Raw genomic sequence first — 14,129 nt, 5'->3', positions numbered from 1 at the left:
TACAGTACTGGGCACCAGTGTACAAGAAAGATATAGTGGACCTGGAGAGGGTTCAAAGATGGGCAACCAGGGTAAAACGGGGAATGGGAGGACTACAGTACCCAGAAAGATAATCAGAATTAGGGTTATTTAGGACTGTATCTATAACAAGGGGTCAATCTCTACGTTTACAGGAAAGAAGGTTCCTCACATCAGAATTAAGGTTGTTTAGTTTAGAAAAAAGAAGGCTTAGGGGTGACCTAATAACTATGTATAAATATATCAGGGGACCGTACAGAGATCTCTCCCATGATCTAGTCATACCCAGGACTGTATATATAACAAGGGGGCATCCTCTACGTCTAGAGGAAAGAATGTTTCTACAGCAGCACAGACGGGGGTTCTTTACTGTAAGAGCAGTGAGACAGTGAAATTCTCCGCCAGAGGAGGGGGGTCATGGTGAACTCTGTAAAAGAGTTCAAAAGGGGTCTGGATGCATTTTTGGAGAGTAATAACATTGCTAGTTATGTATATTAGATTAATAGGGACAGAACGTTGATCCAGGGATTTATTCTGACTGCCATATTTGGCGTTGGGAAGGAATTTTTACCTCTAGTATGAGGGTTTTTTGCCTTCCTCTGGATCAACTCAGTAGGGACTCATTGGGGTAATAGTTTGAACGTGATGGACTCTGGTCTTTTTTTCAACCTTATGAATTATGTTACTATGTATATTACAATATACTTGTGGTTTTGAATGATTTGTTGAGTTGTGGACGTAGGCTGTGTAGGTGATGCATTTTTAGACCAAATAGTTATACAAGTATACACAGGTATACAAGTCTTCAGAAGGAAAGTCTGCTCTTGTACAACCTTTTTTAAAAATTGGTCATTGGCTCCACAGGAAGTTATTGTAGGAAATTGATTAGGAAAATGTAATAAGGGGAGTTCCATGGTTTTTAATTAGTTAATACGTGTACAGATAGTGTAGTGTGAAGTTGATATATCTTCTTTTTGTTTTCTCTTAGGACTTACCAAAACCATCTGAAGAAAAGATTAAACTTATTTTAAACCAAAGTGCCTGGACATCTCAATCCAATGCTTTAGCATCCTGTCTACCCAGGCTGTCGGGGAAATCAGAGACTGGAAAAACTGGGCTGATCAACCTAGGGAATACATGTTATATGAATAGTGTCTTACAAGCACTTTTTATGGCTACAGAGTAAGTGCCCAAGAGATGATATCCACTGAAGCGGTGGCAATAATGCCTTGTAACTGGACAAGTTCCCAGTTCTGTTACGTTGTACAAAAGATGGCAACAGGGTATGACATGTAGCGGGAATAGTTTTTCCAGCTTTAATTCCTTTAGCCTTTCACTTTTAATAAAGGGCTGGCCATACACGTATGTTACTCCACTTTTTTGTTTTTTACTTTATTTTCCACATATCTGTGCAGATAGAATTCATTGCTACATTATTAATCTGTAGGGCTACATTTACTGATGTAGTTTTAATTTGACATAATTTAAAAGGGTTATCCAGGAAAAAAAATTTTTTTTTTTTTTTTTTTTCATTTTTTCTTCAATAAATGGGCCCAGGCTGTGGGATAACAGGGACATGCTGGAACCAGTGATTGGTTGAGTGGTGGTGTGACATATTGTTGGCAGCATCAGGAAGAGAAGTTCCCCAGAGACTGGGCACCATGATAATGGAGAACATTTTTGCTGGATAACCCCCCCCTTTTTAATGTCTAATTCTGAAACTGTAGTATGTTGATGTGGAGGAGTCCAAAATAACAGTATGCCCTGGAACGTGCACATATTTATTTGATGTTATTTCAGTTTTAGGAGGCAGGTGTTGTCACTTAACTTGAATGGGTGCAACACATTGATGAAGAAACTCCAGCACCTTTTTGCATTCTTGGCTCATACCCAGGTAATAAAATCCCAATAAAAGAATACACATAAAACTAGCTCAGTTGTTTGACAGTCTATTAGATTTTCTGCATGTTAAAAACTTGCAGAGAATACAGATGTTTTTTGTTTGGTCCATTACATTTCCAGGTGACTGGGCATGGTACTTTGTCCTGGCCTCGTATAGAGGGCTGCAGCTGGTGGCCTTATAACCAGAGACATGTCTAGCTTTTAAAAAGAAAGGATCTCCTGGGAAACAAATAGAACTTCTATATATATGACTTTTTATGATTCTCCTGTCTCATGACACAATACATAAAGAGGATTACATTTAAGGAGTAGTGCAGTGAAATAAGGGATAAGTTATAGATCCGACCCCCTGCAATGTTCTGAACGGTGCCCCGGAAGAAAAAAACTGAAAACACACCGGTATTCGTTAGGAACCGGTATACAGCCCAGAACTAGAAGTTATATTTCACTTTAAAGGGATTTTCTCTTCTTTGGGGGGGGGTGCTGTATATTTCATACAGTTTAGTTAATATTGTTTTGATTATGATGTTTTGTTTAATATTATCAGTAGAGATGAGCGAACTTACAGTGATTCGATTCGTCATAAACTTCTCAGCTCTGTGTTTGCTGACTTTAGCCTGCATAAATGAGCTCAGCTTTCAGGTGCTCTGGTGGGCTGGAGACTCTCTCCTAGGACTGTATCCACCTTTTTCCAGCCCACCGGAGCACTTGAAAGCTGACCTCATTTATGCAGGCTAAAGTCAGCAACTGCAGAGCCGAGAAGTTTGTGACGAATAGAATTACTGTAAGTTCACTCATCTCAAATAATCAGGTAAATTTTATACATTTTGACTGTTCAATTATAATAAATAGTATTTAATAACCAGGTTCTTATAAGGGCCATAAAGTATAAAACTTTTTTATTTTTATTACATTTCACTTGATGGTGTTTCATTTGTTTTTATACACAGAGAGAAGCATATGCACCTCAGGTTTTTTTTGAGGCTTCTAGACCACCTTGGTTTACGCCACGATCTCAGCAAGATTGCTCAGAGTACCTTCGATTTCTTCTAGATAGGTATAGTAGTTGGTTTATCCGTTGCTGTGTCTGCAGTCCTATAATATAGTTATTAATTATATCCTGCCAATAACTTTGTATAGTTAAAGGGCAATCTGACAGCAGATTGGAGGAATCGGACCTGCTTTAATTGGTTATTAGCACAGATTAACTTCTTCCCTTTATTGTACCTCTTCGCTGCGTCATTTTTTGGTGTATCCTTTTCATTACTATGCTAATGTAGTCATTGGGTGAACTGGCGGTGCTACATTATCCCTAGGTATGTCGATATGTGTGCTGCGGTAACAGCGCCTCCTCATAAACAATTATTTGGCCCTCTGCAGTGACGAGTGGCCTTGAGTTATTTACCTGCAGAAGGTTGGATGAATTGTAATAGGAGTCTCCTGCCCTGTTAGCCCATATCAGCAGGTTAGATGCCTTTAACTGCATCAGTGCAAGAAATGACCTGCACAGAACATGTCAGCCGCATAACAAAAATAAATAGCTGTAATGCATTTTATGTGTATAAACTTTGATTTATACTTAATAAAAGCAACTTAGCTGTGCTGATGCCCCTCTTACCATGCAGCTTTGTTTCCAGAAAATGATGATGACCTAGTCCCGCTGCTTGCCCATATGATAGCATGTAGAGAGTATACTTTGTGTATGTTATTTGGACTTAGGATCACTCTGCTACCAACTTTAAAACTTATTCTACTATTATTTAAAATTTAAAGTGTACCTGTCAGATACCACAAAAAATAAAACAATTAATTTTATTCAGTACCTAATCTTGACCATGTACATCTAATTTTTATGCCGCTATCAACTATATTTTTTTTTTTTTAAAATACCTCGCCATTAGCTGACAGTGTTAGAAATCCTCTCCAGAAGGGGGCATGTCCCTCTGTTGTGGTGGTGGGAGGTGATTGGTGTGTCTGCTTATTCAGCCTTGTCCATGACTCATGGACAAGCCTGATGCTGCTGTGGGACTGGTTAGTGTCAGAGTAGGTATGGGGACACCTAGTGATAGGATTTTCAGGGGCCATTTTCTTTATTAAATATTCAAAAAAAAAGTAAACAATCATATTACAAAAAGTCTTTTAATTTTACATCAGTAACAACATATAAAACGTTTTTGGATCTGACAGTGCACATTTAAAGGGGTACTCCGGTGAAAACCTTTTTTCTTTTAAATCAATTGGTGGCAGAAAGTTAAACATATTTGTAAATTACTTCTATTAAAAAATCTTAATCCTTCCAGTACTTATTAGCTGCTGAATGCTACAGAGGAAATTCCTTTCTTTTTGGAACACTGATGACATCACGAGCACAGTGCTCTCTGCTGACATCTCTGTCCATTTTAGCAACCATGCATAGGAGATGTATGCTAAGGGCAGCATGGTGGCTCAGTGGTTAGTAGTGGTGTGAATCGCCAAGAATTTGGCGATTCGAATCGCGATACCAGTGTGGTGATTCGATATATCCCGATATATCGCGATACCGTCTAGGTGATGATACATCACGATATATCCCGATACAGCGCCCACCTGGGAGCATTCATAGATCCCAATAGACGCCGCTGTCAGCTTTGACAGCGGCGATCTAGTAGTCCGGTGCTCACTTTTCTCATGTTATCCCGTCCGGGCTGCAAATGAAAAGAAAACGCACTTTATCTTACCTGCCAACGAGCCCCCGGAGCTCCGGTACAGGTGTTCGGTCCCCGGGCTGTACTCTTCTTACTTCCTGTTAGCCCGGCACGTCACACGGAGCTTCAGCCTATCACTGGCCGCAGCGATGTCCCGCCTCTGCTGGTGATAGGCTGAAGCTCCGTGTGATGTGCCGGGCTAACAGGAAGTAAGAAGAATACAGCCCGGGGACCGAACACCTGTACCGGAGCTCCGGGGGCTCGTTGGCAGGTAAGATAAAGTGCGTTTTCTTTTATTTTGCAGCCCGGTCGGGATAACATGAGAAAAGTGTGCACCGGAGTACTCCTTTAATAGCCAGCTGCGGCGATCGCCGCATGCTGGCTATTAGCGGCGGCCCCCGGCTACTGAAATCAGCTGGGGGTCGCATAGTACGGAGCGGGCACGAGTCGGAGCCCGCTCCATACACCCAGAGCGACGCCGTGTCAGATCCGGCCTGCCCGGCTCCACAAATGTGGAACTTTTATCTTCTGATGCCTGGAACATGCTGTTCCGGGCGTCAGGAGATAAAAATTCCACATCCCTAAAAGAATCGATTCAAAAATATTTTGAATCGATTCAGTATCGGCAAATGAAAAAATCGCGATTATCGCGAGAATCGATTTTTTTCTTACATCCCTAGTGGTTAGCACTGCTGCCTTGCAGTGCTGAGGACTTGGGTTCAAATCCCACTAAGGACAGCAATAAATGAAGCATTATTATTATAATAACGTCAGCAGAGAGAACTGTGTTCGTGATGTCATCAGAGAGCATTCCAAAAAGAAAAGAATTTCCTCTGTAGTATTCAACAGCATATAAGTACAGGAAGGATTAAGGATTTTTAATAGAAGTAATTTACAAATATGTTTAACTTTCTGCCACCTGTTGATTTAAAAGAAAAAATGTTTTCACCGGAGTACCCCTTTAACCATTATCACGTGCTGGCCATCAAGTGTTTTTTCAAGCCACCACAGACTCTGCCTAAAACTAACACTGACCCCTGACGTGGATTTTATCAGTGCTCTTGTAGCTATCTTAGGGTGCTTTCACACTACGACTGTAGTGTATGGTTGCTGGATCCGGTTGGGAGGGGCGAAAACTGTCCGCTCCCGTATCCCAGCCGAATCTGGCCCGAACCCCATTCATTTCAATGAGCTGACCGGAGTCAAACGCTGACTCCGGTTGTCTCATTTTTCCCCGAATACGGTTTTCTCGGTCCGGATTTCAAATCCTACAAGCTTATATCACTTTTGTCATTAACATAAGTTCCCACCCCCTGCTAGGAGGAAAGACATGTAATTCCTGAATGTTCGCGGGCTTTCTTTGTTCAAAGTCTTCACACAATGGGAGGGGTGATTCCGGAGTGAGCAGATGGGGGAGTAGGATTATCCTCATGGAATGCTGTTTCCTCTACACAATGGTGAGGACAAGATGGGAGAGAGGCGATATGGGAGGGGGGCTCCTAAATGAACATTTTACATTAAAAACATAGATACATCTATTACACCCCCACCATTCGTGACTTCCATGACTGACAGCCCTACTTTTGTTTGGATTATTTATATAGAACAATATATTCTACAGTGCTGTGTAGAGGTTCCACTCACATTGGTTTGTGCACTCGCCAATTAATTTTGCTCAAGAATATCTGCACTATACTAGTAGTAGGAATAAGAGTCCTATAAGCCAAGTACAGACTGTTATTCACTCTTAAAAGAGGCCTTCAGCCAGTGAGAGATGAGCAACATCAGGGATTTTTAGATCCAGCATCTTTCCCAGTATTATCACCTAACTGTGTTAGTGTAAGTATATAGACTGTTTTTATAGAGAAGAGTGAAGCTTGGTTTACTTGACAAAAAAAAAGTCATAGTTTAGTTAAAAGCCCTTTAAAGGGGTACTCCAGTGAAAAATAAATTAAATGTTTTTAAATCAACTAGTGGCAGAAAGTTCAACAGATTTGTAAATTACTTATATTTAAACATCTTAATACTTTCAGTACCGATCAGCTGCTGTATACTACATAGGAAGTTGTTTAGTTCTTTCCACTGACCTCTGCTGACACCTTTGTCAGTGTCAGGAACTGTCCAGAGTAAAAGCAGTTTCTCATTAAGAAAAAAAACAAACCTTCTCCTGCTCTGAAAGGTTCCTAACATGGACATAGGTGTCAGCAGAGAGCACTGTGGTCAGACTGGAAAGAACAGCACAACTTCCTCTGTAGCATACAGCAGCTAAGTACTGGAAGGGTCAATATTTTTACATAGAAGTAATAAATCTGGATAATTTTCTGGCACCAGTTTATTTGAAAACCCAGTTGAATTCGAGTAACTCTCTAATAAACTAAATAATGATATTGACTGATTATCATTATGTTCATGTGACTTATTCTAGCCAATTGTGAAACTTCTCCTTTCTGTCAGTTATCTTTTCACATGTTGCACAGACCTGTCAAGTGTTGATTAGATCTGTCAGGTTCTCAGTGTTCAGACCCCCCTTGAAGGTTATACTCAAGTGATGCACGCTTCACCCCTCTGTTGTGCAGCCCTGCTGATTGAAGGAAACGGGTTCCATCATAGTGTATAGAACAAGTCTCCTGCGTTGCGCAGGGGAGTGAACTTCGCTGCAGTATGATTCACTCGGCTATGACGAACGATCAGAGGGGGGGGGGGGGGTCTCTGTACTGTATGAAGTTAATTTAAATGACAGTACATCTTTAGAATGCTGGCAATCCTGTCTTGAAGGGGGTTATCGCACCCAAATATACCTTGTTTTTACTTCAAAAGCACACAGGTTTTTTTAAAAACTTTTTCTTCTATATAAGTAAATAATGATAAAGCAGCATACCCTAAATGGAACATTTTCTAAATCTGTGTAGATAGGTGAATTCAAGAGATTATTTTGGTATGTCAAATTTGGCACTTACTTTGCACTTTCCTTTTTGGTAATGGATTATTTTTGGTCTTAGATTACATGAAGAGGAGAAGACTCTTAAAGCCCTGTCCTCAAGGAGTCCGGACACTATGATCTCTGATAGTAATATGCAGCCTTCTTCTCCTTCAGGCGCTGAAGTCTTTCTCCATCCACAGAGCACAGGCTGGAGAAGTGAAGATAAGACCCTAATAGAAAGCATGTTTGGAGGAAAGCTTCAAACTAATATTTGTTGCTTGAACTGCAGGAGTACATCACAAAAGATAGAAGCCTTCTCAGACCTTTCTTTAGCATTTTGTCCTTTAGCAGCTGACACACCTGCGCAGAACGTGATCTCCCCCACAGAAAAAGATGATGATTGTATAGAGATTGATGTTGCACCAGAAACTAAAGCGCCAAGTATAAATGTTCCCTCAGTTGATGAAGGCAGCAAAGACCCCACCAAGCTGAAATCTGCTGGGTGTGAAATGCAGACCAATGGTCCCCTTGTATTGGACACCCCTGCTTGTGAAAGCACTGTAGAGTGTGCTAAAGACTCTTGTAGAAACAGCAGGCGAGATAAACCGCTCTCTGTAACAGACTTGTTGAACTATTTCTTAGCTCCCGAGATCCTTGATGGAGAAAATCGTTATCATTGTGAAAAGTGTTCTTCCCTCCAGAATGCTGAAAAGACTATGCAAATCCTGGAAGAGCCAGAATACCTCATACTAACTCTTTTAAGATTTTCATATGATCCGAAATGTCATGTGAGGCGTAAAATTCTGGATAATGTGTCCATTCCGCTGGTACTTGAGCTGCCAGTAGAAAGAACTACCTCAGTGGTTTCTCCTAAAGATTGGAATAGAGATGTTGACATTCCTGATGTTGGAGAAAACTTGGCCAAAAAGCTTAAGCCATCTGGCACTGAAGATAAAAGCTGCTCACAATTTATACCTTATGTTTTAAGTTCCATTGTGGTCCATTCGGGTACCTCTTCAGAAAGCGGCCATTATTACTCATATGCTAGGAATGTCACTAACTCAACAAGGTGTATCCAACCGGAGAAAGGCAGCTTATCGTCTCATCAAAGTCAGATAGTAGGCAAGGAAGCATGCAACTCTGTTGTTGGAAATGAAAAGCTGTGCAACGATTTGTCAAAAGAATGGTTTCTGTTTAATGACAGTAGAGTGACTTTTACATCGTTCCAGTCTGTTTTAAATATTACAAGTCGCTTTCCAAAGGACACTGCTTATGTGCTGATATATAAAAAGCACAGTTCTGGTGATATAGAGAATTTGCAGTCTACTTCTGCACATGGACTGTGGGTCAATGGAGAGCCCCCGCTTCAAAAGGAGCTCATGGATGCGATTACAAAGGATAATAAGCTCTATTTACAGGTATGAAGTGATACCTACCGTGTAGATTTAAGTAACTGATAAAACACAGATTTTTTTTTTTTTCATAAATTTGTTTATCTTTTTTTATCTTGTGCTGGATTGCTCAAAGCAGTCAGGTATGTGTTCTGCACAGTTGGAGCTTATTAAACACTGAACTAACATTTTTCAGTGTAAATAAATCCGTTTTGGACTGACCTACTGTGAGTTAGTTCTCTTGTGATCTTCCTGGTATACTTTACATTAAATGCTCTGTAAATCTTAATTCATTAGAATTGATTTGCACTATTGTTTTGGCTTGTTTTTAAGCTGCACTGTCTCTCCCACAACGCGCGCAAGTGTGTGTGTGTGTGTGTGTGTGTGTCTGTAAATGTTGGCACCCCTGAAATTTTTCAAGAAAATGAAGTATTTTTCACAGAAAAGGATTGCAGTAACACATGTTTTGCTGTACACATGTTTATTCCCTTTGTGTGTATTGGAACTAAACCAAAAAAGGAGGAAAAAAAAGCAAATTGGACATAATGTCACACCAAACTCCAAAAATAGGTTGGACAAAATTATTGGCACCCATAACTTAATATTTGGTTGCACACCCATTGGAAAAAATAACTGAATTCAGTCGCTTTCTATAACAATCAATACGTTTCTTACACCTCTCAGCCGGAATGTTGGACCACTCTTCCTTTGCAAACTGCTCCGGGTCTCTCTTATTGGAAGGGTGCCTTTTCCCAATAGCAATTTTAAGATCTCTCCACAGGTGTTCAATGGGATTTAGATCTGGACTCATTGCTGGCCACTTCAGAACTCTCCAGCGCCTTGTTGCCATCCATTTCTGGGTGCTTTTTGACATATGTTAAAATTATTGTTCTGCTGGAAGACCCAAGATCTCGGACACAAACCCAGCTTTCTGACACTGGGCTGTACAGTGTGACCCAAAATCCGTTGGTAATCCTCAGATTTCATGATGCCTTACACACATTCAAGGCACCCAGTGCCAGAGGCAACAAAAGAACCCTAAAACATCATTGAACCTTCACCATATTTCACTGTAGGTACTGTGTTCTTTTATTTGTAGGCCTCATTCCATTTTCAGTAAACAGTATAATGATGTTCTTTGCCAAAAAGCTCTATCTTGGTCTCATCTGTCCACAATACACTTTCCCAGAAGGATTTTGGCTTACCGAAGTTCATTTTGACAAAATGTAGTCTTTGTGTGTCTCTGTGTCAGCAGTGGGGTCCTCCTGGATCTCCTGCCATAGCGTTTCATTTAATTTAAATGTCAACGGATAGTTGAAACTGACACTGATGCTCCCCGAGCCTGCAGGACAGCTTGAATATCCTTGGAACTTGTTTGGGGCTGCTTATATACCATCCGGACTATCCTGCATTGACACCTTTTCATCACTTTTTCTCTTCCATCCATGCCCAGGGAGATTAGCTACAGTGCCATGGGTTGCAAACGTCTTGATAAGGTTGCACACTGTGGACAAAGGCAAATCTAAATCTCTGGAGATGGACTTGTAACCTTGAGATTGTTGATATATTTCCACAATTTTGGTTCTCAAGTCCTCAGACAGTTCTCTTCTTTCTGTTGTCCATGCTTAGTGTGGCACACACAGACACATAATGCAAAGACTACGTGAACTTCTCTCCTTTTTTATCTGCTTTCAGGTGTGATTTTTAGATTGCCCACACCTGTTATTTGCTTCAGGTGAGTTTAAAGGAGCATCATATGCTTGAAACAATCTTATTTTTCCACAATTTTGTAAGGGTGCCAATAATTTTGTCCAGACCATTTTTGGAGTTTGGTGTGACATTATGTACAATTAGCTTTTTTTTCCTCTCCCTTTGTGTGTATTGGAACTAAACCCAAAAAAAGGGAATAAACATGTGTATAGCAAAACATGTGTTACTGCAATCCTTTTCTGTGAGAAATACTTCATTTTCTTGAAAATTTTCAGGGCTGCCAACATTTACGGCCATGACTGTATATAGAAGATAAGGATGCCGCAAACCACAGAGATGCTATTCAGTGTAAGGTTTATTCCATAATGTACAGAGACTACAAAATATAATAGATAGAAAATTTTCATTTGATAGAATTTAAACATATAGCAAGGAAACATTAGTAGCCCACCAAAAATTTTAATAGCCCTTGGCTAAACAAGAAGCACTAAGTATTTTTGTGTACTAAATCTCTTAGTGAGCTGATCATTGCAGGAAGTCCCCTTTTTGATCATGGTACAGTCAGTAACCATAGTAATCAAAAAATGTAACGTCCAGGATCATAAGTTACGCTTATCCTGGTTGTACTCTGAAGAATCGCCAAAAAAGTAAGCTGTTAGTGACCGCTCTAGATCCAGTGCAGAAGTGACAAAGGAGCAGAAAACACAATTGAACTGTGAAAATGCCCCCAAGACATCACTGCAGAATGAGAACCTGTTTAAAAAATCCTAATGACTATTCGTAAACAGTATTTCTCCTCTGAGGAAAGATTTTATGAAGACCTATGCAAAACATGGTTTTGTTGTCTGAAGAGATTATAAATCTGCAATGAAACAGTGAAAAGAAGCCCAGGGTAGACATTCTTATAGACTCCTTTTCACACAATAGTTCACAAAAAGGTTCCAAGGTTCCTTTTTACCATTCACACACACTGTACAGAAAGAAGTGTTTTTAAATGGGTCTCAACTAGAGATGAGCGAACTTACAGTAAATTCGATTCGTCACAAACTTCTCGGCTCGGCAGTTGATGACTTTTCCTGCATAAATTAGTTCAGCTTTCAGGTGCTCCGGTGGGCTGGAAAAGGTGGATACAGTCCTAGGAGACTCTTTCCTAGGAATGTATCCACCTTTTCCAGCCCACCGGAGCACCTGAAGGCTGAACTAATTTACGCAGGATAAGTCATCAACTGCCGAGCCGAGAAGTTTGTGATGAATCAAATTTACTGTAAGTTCGCTCATCTCTAGTCTCAACCCATTAATAAAATTTCGAAATGGTGTGGGGTATATATAGGCCCAGTAACTGAATATATTTCCCTCCCCTGCTTTATTAGGGCCAGAGGGACTACAGTGCTGCAAAGATTTATGCTTTTCTCTTTATTTTGCCTTCTTTAGGAGCAAGAACTTAATGCACGCGCACGGGCTCTACAAGCAGCATCTGCTTCCTGCTCCTTTCGACCTAATGGTTTTGATGACAATGACCCACCTGGGAGCTGTGGTCCTAGTGGAGGTGGTGGAGAAGGAGGCTTCAGCACCATTGGCAGACTTGTCTTTTGAATAAGACAAAATGTCTTTACATTGTCCAATATGCACTGATGAGAAAACCACACTGGCCGATGACTGTGTAGTCCAATTGTGACTGTGACATATCACATTTTACTAAACAAATACCAATCTATTACATTGATGGGCAGCTTCTTGTTTATATTCACAAGAATTATGAACACTTGAATGGATATGCATCAGTGCGTCCCTAAGAAGAGAAAAAGCTGCCTATGTGTATGTGTATGTATATATGTATGTATATATATATATATATATATATATATATATATATATATATATGAAATATTATACAGTTCTTCTATAAATGTAATTATAAAACAGACTATTTTCACTATTCATTGTTTTGTGTTACATTTTCCTGAAATAGTGAAAGCTTTATGGTGCATCCAATGCCGAAAGCAATAATGGTTTGCATTTTTATCCAGTTCAGGGTATTTTCCACTAAAATATCATAAAGCATCAGAGAGAATATGTATATGTCTATGAAATCACGTTTTATGAAAATGCATGATCTACAAGGTTTTTTTTTTTTTTTTTTTTAACTAGAAAACAAAATGCTAAATTTATAGTATTTCTTAATTGTTTTCAGAATTTTTTTTTTTTTAATTCTACTTCAGGGAGAACATCTGCTGTGTAAATGAGGGAAAGTTCTGTATGTGCCTTGCAGTACTGTAAATCAAAATGAGATTCCTTTGGATTGTCTCGTGTGATAAGTATTCTATATTGTTAATATTATGGATTGCAGCTTAAAGTTTACTTTATTGCCGGAGTAAAAAAGTGGTTCCATAAAGTTCTTATGGTCTTGCTTATATTACTACAAAGTGCTAACTTACCATATAACAGTGGGGTTGAACATCTTCAAAAACTGTACTGCACCTCGTTATGGGTTGTTTCTGGTATAGCAGATCAGCTAAAGTGAGACGGACGGATATATTTTTATTTTAATACCTTTTTAAAGGGGTACTCCACTGCCCGAGCGTCTAGAACGTTTTGTTCCGAAGGCTGGGTGCAGGCTGCGGGGGTCGTGACATCACGGCCACGCCCCTCGTGAAAGTCTGAGAGCGTGGCGACTCGAGGGGCGTGGCCGTGACGTCACGATACCTGCAGCCAGCATTCGGAACAAAATGTTCTGGACGCTGGGGCAGTGGAGTACCCCTTTTAAGGTATAAAGATGCCTTAGGAAAGAGAACATGAGCATTTCTTTTTTTATAGGGCTAGTAATTACATACTTGAACCCCTTAAGCAGGGTAAAACTTGCCGCATATGTCATTTTACACACCTATTTGTTCACCAAAAAATCACAAGATGTGTGTGAGCAATGTTTTCTCAACAACACCAGGATTAGAGTTATCTCTCATCACAAGTACTTAGATGCAGTGATCAATAATAACTGTGGCCTCTAGAGAGGACTTCTGTAACAAATCTTAGAAAAAAGATTTACTCTTTTATGTAGCAGTGTTCCCTTCAGCTGTGTGCCTACAGCTTTTGCAAAACTACAACTCCAACCATGCCCAGACATCCTCTGGCTGTCCAGGCATGCTTGGATCTCTAGTTTTGCAACAGCTGGAGGTACATGATTGGTAAAACTGTTACAGTAGTGTTGCTGCAGGCTGTGTTCCTCCTGCAGCCTTGTCAATCAGCCATCTCGTGTCCATGACCCTTGGACTCATCAGTGTCCCAGGAGGTATGGGGACCCCTAGTGGTGGGATTTTCAAAGGCAATTTTCTTTAATAAAATTTGAAAAAAAATTTAAAGCAGTATATTAGAAAAAACTATTGTTTTGCCAAGATGTTCAATGTATAAAAAGTTTTTAGATGTTTAAGTGCCCATTTAAACACTTCCCCAATTTGATGCTGTTTCTTTAATAGAACACCAGGAGGCAGATTTGTGATAAAATATACA

At 40.0% G+C, this 14,129-nt stretch overlaps 1 protein-coding gene across 2 annotated transcripts in view; it reads left to right on the top strand.

Annotated features, from left to right (window-relative positions):
* The window catches only part of USP38 (ubiquitin specific peptidase 38), a 43,721-nt gene extending 30,703 nt beyond the window's left edge, over positions 1–13,018 (top strand). For both annotated transcript variants that reach the window (XM_056562895.1, XM_056562894.1), the window contains 6 exons: positions 1,007–1,200; positions 1,819–1,912; positions 2,871–2,977; positions 7,604–8,942; positions 12,057–12,440; positions 12,845–13,018. In XM_056562895.1, the coding sequence (XP_056418870.1) occupies positions 1,007–1,200; positions 1,819–1,912; positions 2,871–2,977; positions 7,604–8,942; positions 12,057–12,218 (1,896 nt within the window). In that variant the 3' untranslated portion in view covers positions 12,219–12,440; positions 12,845–13,018. The remainder of the gene's footprint in view (positions 1–1,006; positions 1,201–1,818; positions 1,913–2,870; positions 2,978–7,603; positions 8,943–12,056; positions 12,441–12,844) is intronic.
* The last annotated feature ends 1,111 nt before the right edge of the window (positions 13,019–14,129 follow it).

This window comes from Hyla sarda, chromosome 1 (assembly GCF_029499605.1).
Source record: "Hyla sarda isolate aHylSar1 chromosome 1, aHylSar1.hap1, whole genome shotgun sequence".
NCBI classification, from domain to species: domain Eukaryota; kingdom Metazoa; phylum Chordata; class Amphibia; order Anura; family Hylidae; genus Hyla; species Hyla sarda.
Note: the sequence above shows the minus strand (reverse complement) of the source record. Positions and strands in the feature narration are given on the sequence as shown.